Raw genomic sequence first — 10,024 nt, 5'->3', positions numbered from 1 at the left:
GAGTCACCATCCCTGGAGGTCTTTAAAAGACGTTTAGATGTAGAGCTCAGGGATATGGCTTAGTGGAGGACTTGTTACCGTTAGGTCATAGGTTGGACTTGGTGATCTTGGAGGTCTCTTCCAACCTAGACTATTCTATGATTCTGTGATTCTGTGAGTGTTGTGCAGAGGGTCCTGGGCAGCTGGAAAAAGGGGGCTGGCAGTTCAAGAAGGGCAAGACCAAATGGTGCCCCTGGAGAAGAACAGGCCCAGGCCCAGGCCCCAGGACATGCTGGGGCACCTAGCTTGGAAGCAGCAGGGCAGGGAATGTCCTGGGGGTCCTGGTGAGGCCACATGTGGTGCAAGAGAGATGGACAGACTGGAGGGAGTCCAGCAAAGGGCCACAAAGATGATGAAGACACCATAGCACCTCTCCTGTACGGAGGGGCTGAGAACTGGGACTGTTCAGTCTGGAGAAGAGGCTCAGGGGGTGTCATCAGTGCCAATAAATGCCTGAAACGAGGGTGCAGAGAGGATGGGGCCAGGCTCTTTTCAGTGATGTCCAGGGACGGGACCAGAGGCAATGGGCACAACCTGGCACATGAGAGGCTATCTCTGAACATCAGTAAACATTTTTTGGGGGGGGGGGGGGGGACTGAGCACTGGCACAGGTTACTCAGGCTGTGGAGACTCCTCCCTGGAGTTCTTCAGAAGCTGCCTGGCCTTGGCCCTGGGTGATCCTCCTTGAGCATGAGGTTTTTCCTGTGAACTTAAACTACTCTGTAAGCGCTAGCTACAGAAATCTAAGATTGGCCTGAAGTCATGGGACATATATTGGTGAGGTGCGAGGCAGTGCTAAAAGCTCTGGAATGGCCTGCAAGGGCTTCCAAGATAGGAAAACTTTATTGGAGCCCTTCTTGAATGTGTTTGGCGATGGCTCTTATCCTTTTACCTGCCCACGTGTGCTTTTATTGGCTGCTGTGCTGCACCAGCTCAGTTTGTGCTGAAGTGCTGCTAGGTTTGGGTGTGCTGCACATGTGGGCTCTGGCATGCTGGTGTTTGCCTGTGGGGCAGCCTCCTCAGGATGGAGAGGTGGGGCTGAGACACCAAGGGACATGGGGTATATCTGATCAGATATTTATGCTGGTGGTCTGCTGTGTGGGCTTTGGTGTGCATGGGAAGCTGTTAATAATTCCTCCCATAGGTTTGGAGCGAAGACTTCTGGTGACTTTTGAGCATGGCCTTGCTCTGATGGGGAGATCAGTGTTGCTGCTTAAAGCTGCTAGGCTGATACATTCGTGGTGCCTTGCTTTGAGCCTACTTGTACCAGAAGTCAAATGAAATGTTTTTTTTAGAAGCAGTCTACTTCACTTTGTTCAGACCTTGGTGCAGCGAAGGACAGGGCCTTTTCTCCCCATGCTAGCAGCCATCAGTGTTACCCACTGTGTTTTAGCACCATGGTGAGTGACGTCCTCGGGGGGTGGCAAGATAGCAGCTATGTGCATGAGCCTGGCTGGCTGCTGCTCCTGCCTTCAAGGTTGTGCAGCAGCAGCAGCTCTGGGGCCCCAGGCCAATGGGAGGTTCCTCCAGGGCTGCTTCTGCAAAAAGACACTGGTAGATATAAATGGTTCTGGGTTCATCACCTCCCACAGAGGGAGAGCTGCTTTCTTTGCCTAACTTCTGCCTCCTTGCTGCCTGGCAGCGATCTCACCTAAGCCAGCATTGGAAGTCATCTGCAGCTCTGTATGGAGAAGGAGGCCTGGCAGGGGCTGCCACAGTTCACGATGCTGTTCCTGAGGCAGCAGCAGACCTTGGCCCTGCTCCAGGGCTCTACCTGCAGCTCTTTCTTGGCCATGCAAGCCCAGAAGGGCTGGTTGGGCTTTGTGCCCAGGAACCCGAGCTGTGCGCCAAGGGAAAAACAGCTGGGGGCTGCTGTAGGTTTGGGATGGTGTGCCCCTGGCTGGTCTTGCAGGGTGCACTCAGAGCAGCAGACATCGCACCTCAGTGAGGGAGCTTGGTGAGGAGGACACGTGGGAACCACGTAGCACATCGTGGTCCCTGCGGGGTGGCACTGTGGCTGGGTTCAGCAGGTGATGCTGGAGGCCACAAACACATGGTAGTGTGGAGGCCCTGACCAGCCAGTGTGGGCTCCTGGCATGTGCTGCTGCATGCATCCAGGAGCCCTACAGGAGGGGATGCTCTATGTCAAGTGGATGTGGAAGGACAGTGGCTGTTCATTAAGGGCATCTGGTCAGAGGAGCTGGGAACACCACATAGAAGCAACCTGATGGACACATGATGAGGAAGGTGGTGATAAGAATACATATGGTCCATGACACTCATTCGTAGGGATGTGGGGAGGGGGACAATGCTTATTTTTTAAGTTGGGAGAATAAAGATAAGGAGACAAACACATGGACATAAAACCTGGCCAGTTAGTGTTAACAAATACAATAACCAGAAATTAACCTTGTCAGTCATGCTAATTGATGGGCTTCCAAGAAACTGCAGCACCAGGTCAGGGTGTAACCCTGAGGGTCCCCAGTGTTGGAGAGGGTGGGGGGACTGTGTCAACTCATGGGACAATGTAGGGAATCAGTGCAGAATACAGAAGGAATAGACAGGAAAGGGTACAAGACCAACCAGGTACTGGACTGAGCTCCAGCACCAGGCAGGTGGGTCCTCAACACCCATCATTCACCAGGGGACATTCCTCAACATCCATCATCTGCTCCCCTGGCCCTGCTGCCCCATGGTGCCATAGCTGGAAGATGTGCACAAGGCAACAATTTTCTGCACCTTGGAGATCAAAACAGAGAGCAAGGCTTGGGCAGGGGAGAGCAGCTTTGTGGGCTGGGGGAGCAAGGGTGTGAAGGAGGACAGGGTCAGTTTGTGCAGCAGGGTCCAGCACTGGTGCAGTCCTGCTGGGGCTCTTCACCATCTCAGTAAATGACTTTTGGAATAGGTTAACTACTGAAATAGCCTGAAAGGAGAGTAAACAACCATAGAGCATCTCAGATGGGCTAGGGGAGGCTGAAATGGCTGGTGATGTTCCATGCGGGTATGTGTAGAGTAAGGTTAAAGTAAGTAAGTTAAGTAAGTAAGTAAGTAGTTAAGGTAAGGTAATCTGGACAATGGGTGGGATCCAAGTTTCACGTAATTACAGGTTTAGGGTAGAAACTGAGGACATGTGAAAGCATGGTGTTATAGTGGATGCTTCAGCTTAGTCCCCAGCCCCTCCTCTCCTCCCAGTAGTAAATCAAATGTCAGGCATTACAAGGCAGATGTGAGGGGCCAAACTGGGAGCAATGTCTCAAGCATGGGAGGGCTTGCACCCACTGCCTGAGCCATCGACCAGGATGTGTGTGCATGCATGTCTGCTTGTGCCGCTTTCTTTGTAAAACTTCATGGTGCTATTACTTGTCTTCATGACAAGGACAAGGCTTGGAGCATGTCTCTTCCCATTTATTGATGGTCAGCACCCTCTCACCCACCAGCCCTGGTGTCACCATCCCTATGGCAGCAGCCAGCAGGGAAGAGGCTGTCCCAGCTGCTTGGTCCTGCTGGCAGCATGCTGCTCTCAGAATTTGCTGCTTCATCTGGACTCGTGCCCTTTTGGGGAGGCTCTGCCCCATCCCTGCCAGGCCAGGTTCTTGGGCGCTACAGGCAGAGCTGGCATGGCAGCAGCACTGTGGGGTTGGCCTCCTGCAAGGGTCTGTCCCTTCACCCTTCACTGGGCATGTGTGATGGGGACATTCGCAGGGCTGGGGAGCAGGAGGCAGGTGTGACCTTCCCCCAGCACTGTCCTGGTGGTCACTGGAGGTGACTGGCCCCGTGAGCCATCAGTTCAGGCTCTTCCCCAGGCACCGGTGTCTGTCAGGCCAGGCCCCACACCTCCAGGTCCTGAACACAGAAATCCCCCCGCGGCGAGAGGCTCTCATTGTTGAAGGTCTCACAGGGGTAGCTGCCCCCGTGGTGCAAGTCCCCGTCCAGCCACAGCCCAAACCTGCCACTGGAACGTGTAGAGGCTGTGCTCAACTGAGGCCCTCTCCTGCTGCTGGCTGCTTGAGCCTCTCAGCAGCTGGGACCCCTACCTGCCCCCACCGACCATCAGCAGGTCCACATCTCCCTTCATGAAGAAGTTGTTCCTGCCCGTCCACCTGAACACCTGTGGACAGAAGTCAGGCCACCCTGTCCCAACTGGTAGGGCCGGGCCCTGTGCCTGTCAGTCATGCCTTCAAGGCTCAGAGCCTAGAGCCCTGCAAGGAATGGCTGCAGCCGCAGAGCCGGGCACCAGCCCCCAGCTGATGGATTCACTCCCTGCTGTCCCCAGCCTCCTTCCCGGGCTACTGCAGGGTGGCTCAGGTCTGGGAGGGGACAGTGCTCCCTTATATGTCCCCTGCAGGCCTGTCCCCATCAGCAGCCCTCGGAGCCCTTTCAGGGGACAGCTGCCTCCCACTGACGTTATCATCAGACATCAGCCCCCTCAGACACACAGACCACCACCCCTTCCTCCCCCCTCCCCCAGGTGACATCCCACTGGCGGGGTCCTGGGGTATGGTGACCTGGTGGCTTTGTTCCTGGTTGACCAAGTGCGGCTGCATTACCCTGGCCCATCCCCTGGACCTTTCAACAGCACCTCAGGGTTCTTCCAGCAGGGACGGGCCATGGGGCATTGCTGGCCCCCACCCTCAGGACCCCCCTTCCCTCTGACCCCACAGCTGCATCCCCCACCTTCAGTTCTGGGGAGAAAGAGAAGAGAAATGTTTCCCCTGTGCCATAAAAGTTGTTGCTCCTGTGAATGGTGGTAGCGAAGAACGCACCGAAGGCCTGGTAGGGGGAGAGAAGAGCAGATGCCAGTGCCACGGGCATGAACCAGGGTTCTGGCATGACTCCATCCTGCAAGCAGCAGCGAGGACAGCAGGCCTGCGTGAAGCTGCTGTGGTTTTGGGGATGCTGTGGGGTGACAGGATCCAGACATACCTGTGCATCGGTGTCTCGGATGAGCAGCAGTGCAGGGGAGCTCAGTGGGCCAGCACGCCGGTACAGGGTTCTCAGGCTGAAGCCATCCCGCGCAGTGCAGTACAGCAGGCTCCAGGGCTGCTGCTGCAGACGGGGGGGCAGGTGGGGCCCCAGCTGGGGTAGAATGGGCTCAGAGGGGCTGTTGGGCTGTCCCACCTCCCCTGCACCCCTGCCGCTCCCAGCTGTCTGCTGGGGGGGGGGAAGGGGTGGGCAGCAGCCCACAGCACTCTGCAGAGCTCCTGCCCTGCCCCCAGCTCCCAACCTCCCACGATGCACACCCCACCCCCAGCATCCTCCCCCCATCAAGCACCCTTCTCTTGAAGCATTTTCACCCATACTCCTATGCCCAAGAGGTGTTCCCAAGCAGCCTCCCAAGACATCTGGAGCATTCTTCCCCCAGGCGTCTTCCCAAGAGGTCCTCCTGAGCATCCTCCCGGGGCTCTCCAAGCATTCTCACCCTAAGCACCCTTGTGGGAAGCCAGAGAACCTGCCCAGATACAAGCGGGAGACCAGGCAGCTGGCTTGGAGTGAGGTGTCCCACATCTCTGCCCTCTGGTAGGGTGTGGGGCCTGGCACCTCCAAGGCTGTCCCCCAGACGAACTGGGTCCTTGGGGAGGTGCAACCTGGCCAAGGCACGGCCACCTGTGCCTACCTGCCCCTCACCCAGGTCCATGCGGGGGATCTAGCAATGGGGACACTGCTGTGAACCCATGTGGGGGCTCCCCAGATTTGGCTCCCTCTTCTCTGGCAGTGCCAGCCCTACAGCACTGCTCACTGCCTCTAGACAGAGGCAGTGGGGGGAGGGGGCGGGGGGGGGGGTACATCTCCCTTCCAACCTCACACTGGCACAACTGTGGCTTGGCAGCGGGGGGAGCTGAGTGAAGGGCTCCTCACCTCCTTGGTCTCCCTGTCCCGCAGGACACGGCTCGGCGTGCTCAGCACCAGCCCACACGGCTCCTCCAGGGCCGCGGCTGCAGCTGGGGCCCCCTCCCAGCCTGGCCACCCCTCGCTGTCCGGCTCCACGCATCCCATGGGCAGGTCCTCGTCCTGGTCGGGCTGGGGGTGGAAGGAGATGAGTGCCTCCCCTCCCCCCCACACACCTCCCCCCCCCCGGACCAGCAGCCTTGCCCTAAGGGAGCAGTGTCCCCAAAGTTGCCCCACCCTGTGCAGGCTCCAGGTGAAGGGTTCCCAAAGGCCTCTGCAGCCCTTGGACCCCAGGGGTGGGTGCTTGGCTGGGCCCGCTCCTGACACTGCCGTGCTGTGCAGTGCCATTCCCTGGCACCCTGCCAGGCGGTGCCACCATTGCACGGAAGTTCAAGGGTGCAGGGCCGCCCATGGAGGAGATGTGGAGGAGGAAAAAGAGGAAGAGGAGACGAGAGGTTTCCACAGCCTCCGATCAAACTCAGACCCAGCAGAAGAGCTTGCAAAGGTGAATCCCAGTTGTGCCTTCCCCTCCCCTGCCCACAGCAGGACTGGCCCCATGCATGGGGATGCTGAAGAGCCTTGGGCCAGGTGGCAGTCCTTGCCAGCCATGGGATCAAGTTAGCTGTGGGCACTGTCAGCACCCCTGCTCAAGGACGGGGGGCAGTGGGGCAGAGCCAAGCAGCTCCTCCAGCTTTCCCAGGGTGGGGAGAGGCAGAAAACACCCCAGGGGACCAAAGGACAAGGGGGAAAGGCAGGGGCAGACCCAGAGGAACCGGAGACCTGCTGGTGCTTAAATCACAGCAGGGCTGAAGGGCAGAACCGCAGTGTGCCCATCTCCCTCTCACCTCCCCGGGGCAACCCCACAAACAGCATCTGTCTGCCTGGCTGCATGCCCCGGCCCCGACGCTGCCAACACATGCCCCATGCCAGGCACCACAGGGCCAGACCTACCAGGAGGTGGTAGCGGGCACGGAGCCCCCTCATCCTGGGTACTCCTGGGGTGCTGGGAGCCGTGCTGCCAGGGACACCTCGCCGCCACCCTGGGTTAATGTTCACACGCACTGGTGTGACGCAGGGACGGGCGTGGAGCCCCACAGCCTGGGTCACAGATGCGTCCCCTGCAGGGCTGGGCTGGATGGGCAGGTGTCCGCCTCCACTTGTCACCACGTGACTGGTGACCATCACCTCCTCTGCATCCCAGCTGCCACGTCGGCTCAGCGGATCACCAACAGTGTGGGGAGCCCTTGTTTTGGGATCAACAGGCAGGTCGCACTCCGTGTTGCTCTTTGCAACACAACTGTTGCAACAGTTGTTACCTGTCAACACCAACCTCTGAGGACAGCACAGCCCCAGAGTGGCACAGGCACGGCGCCTCGCTCGGGGCCTTGGGTCATGTCCAGGCAGCCGGGCAAGCTGGGGCTCTGGGCCTGCAGCAGGAGGGAAACCCTGGGCTGTGGTGTCCAGGCAGGGGCCCTGGGCAGGGGCTGCTGCAAACTTCGAGGGACTGTGGTGGTCCCACAGTGACCCTCTCCTGCAGCTGTCCCAACACCTGTGCTCCCAAACAGTTGGCACCAGATGAGCCTCTGGGCCCAACCTTAAAATAACTTCCCTTTTATGCAGATATCAGACAGTAATTAAAGGTGGTTACAGTGCGAGACAGCACCCCACCGTGGTAGCACGATGGCTGCAATGGCCTGCTCCAGCCTTGCTGCATGTTGCCTGGTCCCCCAGCAGCTTTGGGAGGATTTTTGGGGGTCCTGCACCTGGAGAGGAACAACCCCAGGCAGCAGTACAGGACTCGGGGCTGATCTGCTGACAAGCAGTTCTGTGGAGAGGGACCTGGGGGACGTGGTGGACAACAAGTTAACCATGAGCCAGCACTGTGTCCTTGTGGCCACGAAGGCCAATTGAATCCTACCCTGCATCAGGAGGAGCGTGGCCAGCAGGTTGAGAGAGGTGATCCTCCCCTCTACTCAGCCCTGGTGAGGCCACACCTGGAGCAGTGTGTCCAGTTCTGGGCTCCCCAGTACCAGAGGGATGTAGAACTTCTAGAGAGGGTCCAGTGTAGAGCCACAAGGATGATTAAGGGATTGGAGCATCTGTCTTACAAGGAAAGCCTAAGTGAGACGGGCCTGTAGGGAAGAGGAGATTGAAAGGGGATCTCATCAATCTCTACAAATACCTGAGGGGACCATGTAAAGAGGATGGGGCCAAACTCTTCTCAGTGGTGGCTTGTGATAGGACAAGGGGTAATGAGTATAAATTGAACCACAGGAGGTTTCATCACCATATGAGGAAGAACTTTACAGTTCGAGTGACAGAGCCCTGGAACAGGTTGCCCAGAGAGGTTGTGGAGTCTCCTTCTCTGGAGATATTCAAAAACCCACCTAGACGTGATCCTGTGTAACATGCTCTGGGTGACCCTGCTAAAGCAGGGGGGTTGGACCAGATCTCTGGAGGGCCCTTCCAACCTCACCCATTCTGGGATTCTGTGATTCTGGGAGCTGTGCCCCATCCCCATATCAGGACCTGTGCAGGCCCATGGGCCCTCATTGCCCTGGTCAGTGGCTCCTCACTTGCCACCCCCCTGTTCCCATGTCCCCACCACCAGGCTCTGATGGTGGCAGTGGGCATTGGGGGTGTGGGAGGTGTCCCAGCTTGGCATCCCAGTGCTTGGCACAGCTGGTGCTGGTGCCTCAACAGCCTTGTCTGGCACCCCTCACCAAAAGCCCCATTAAAGTTCAGGACTGGGCAGCCAGTCCCTGCCTGAGCTGCCACAGGGAGGCTGTCCCTGTCCTTGTCACTGGCCCCATCTCTTGCCCTGGCTCCATGGTGACACCAGCATGTGCAGTGCAGGACCCTGTCCATGGGCGCAGGGCCCATAGAGCTGCACAAGTGTCAGCTGCGAGATGAGCATCCACATGCAGATTCTTCCTTCTTTCCAAGAAAAAGCAGTTAAAGGACGAAAGTCTTTCATGCCACTTTCAAAGTCTTCCTTTCTGCCAAAGGCCATAAACTTATATTCAAGCTCTGCCGAGCAGCCTGCAAATACTCCTGTCCCTTTCTATTTAGGGGTGAGGATGCTCAGTGTTTCATCCACTGCTTGCCCTCACCCACAGCATTACCCATGCTCAGGACTGCTTGTGTATGCAAGTTTGGGGCTTATGACCAGTTTTGTAGCCAAATTTGGGACCGGCTCCCCAGGAGACCCAGCTGGAGCCAGCCTGGGTGTGGCACAGCCACAGGAACAAACTAGTGCAAACTCTCCCCTTCCTGCCCACAAGACACCAGAGCCTCCCTAGCCTGGTGCTGGCAGCCTCACACCTCCCTCAAATACCCCATGGTGATGTTCGGGGTGCGAGTGCCCTCCCTTGGGTAGTGACTGCTCCATAAGCCAGGTTGTGAATGCCTTCGCCTGGACAGAACGATCTGTGCACCTTTCAGTGTCCCCAGAGCCCTCCAGGCATCTCTTAGCATTCCCAAGAGCCCCCTTTCACATACCTAAGTTTGCTTTTTGGTGTGCCTTGGTGCTACTGGTCTCCTCTAGCTTAATCAGCATTTCACAGAACCATAGGATGGTTTGGGTTGGAAGGACCTTTAAGACCATCCAGTTCCCACCTCCGCCCAAAGGACTGCTCCCACCAACTCAGGCTGCCCAAAGCCCCATCCAGCTTGGCCTTGAACACTCCCAGGGATGGGGCATCCACAGCTTCTCTGGGCAACCTGTGCCAGTGCCTCACCGCCCTCGGAGTAAAGACTTTCTTCCTTATATCTAAGGATATCTTCCTTATACCCATTTTTAGTTTAAAGCCATTACCCTTGTCATATCCCTATGCCCCCTGACAAAGAGTCCCTCCCCAGCTTTCCTGCAGCCCCTTTAGGTCCTGGCAGGCTGCTGTGAGGTCTCCCCGGAGCCTCCTCTTCTCCAGGCTGAACAACCCCACCTCCCTCAGCCTGTCTTCATAGGAGCTCCATCCCTCTGATGATCCTCGTGGCCCTCCTCTGGACTCACTTCTACAGGTCCATATAGAATCATAGAATCATTAAGGTTGGAAAAGCCCTCCAAGATCATCTGGTCCAACCACTCTCCTACCACCAA

At 57.4% G+C, this 10,024-nt stretch overlaps 1 protein-coding gene across 2 annotated transcripts; it reads right to left on the bottom strand.

Moving 5' to 3' along the window:
- Nucleotides 1-3,423: 3,423 nt before the first annotated feature.
- Nucleotides 3,424-7,038, bottom strand: TLDC2 (TBC/LysM-associated domain containing 2). 2 transcript variants are annotated; one of them, XM_035343932.1, is made up of 6 exons: nucleotides 6,877-7,038; nucleotides 5,896-6,057; nucleotides 4,963-5,115; nucleotides 4,714-4,809; nucleotides 4,074-4,147; nucleotides 3,424-3,991 (listed from the first exon to the last, which is right to left on the bottom strand). In XM_035343932.1, exons 1-6 carry the CDS (start codon nucleotides 6,907-6,909, stop codon nucleotides 3,856-3,858), a joined length of 654 nt encoding a protein of 217 aa, XP_035199823.1. In that variant the 5' UTR covers nucleotides 6,910-7,038; the 3' UTR covers nucleotides 3,424-3,855. The 2 variants fall into 2 exon arrangements, with proteins under 2 accessions (XP_035199823.1, XP_035199821.1); XM_035343930.1 differs by lacking the exon at nucleotides 6,877-7,038 and having other exon boundaries at nucleotides 5,896-6,790.
- Nucleotides 7,039-10,024: the final 2,986 nt, after the last annotated feature.

Source organism: Oxyura jamaicensis, chromosome 20 (genome assembly GCF_011077185.1).
Source record: "Oxyura jamaicensis isolate SHBP4307 breed ruddy duck chromosome 20, BPBGC_Ojam_1.0, whole genome shotgun sequence".
Taxonomy (NCBI): Eukaryota; Metazoa; Chordata; class Aves; order Anseriformes; family Anatidae; genus Oxyura; species Oxyura jamaicensis.
The sequence above is the reverse complement of the archived record's forward strand: the minus strand, read 5'-3'. Positions and strand labels throughout refer to the sequence as shown.

Bases quoted from the DNA above. Each gene is read 5' to 3' on its own strand.
- TLDC2 (XM_035343930.1), bottom strand. From the start codon at position 6,273: ATGGCACTGCACAGCACGGCAGTGTCAGGAGCGGGCCCAGCCAAGCAC. The intron at 5,116-5,895 runs GTGAGGAGCCCT...ATTCTACCCCAG, and splicing joins GGGACAGGGAGACCAAGGAG to CTGGGGCCCCACCTGCCCCC. The intron at 4,810-4,962 runs GTATGTCTGGAT...TCCCCCTACCAG, and splicing joins TCCGAGACACCGATGCACAG to GCCTTCGGTGCGTTCTTCGC.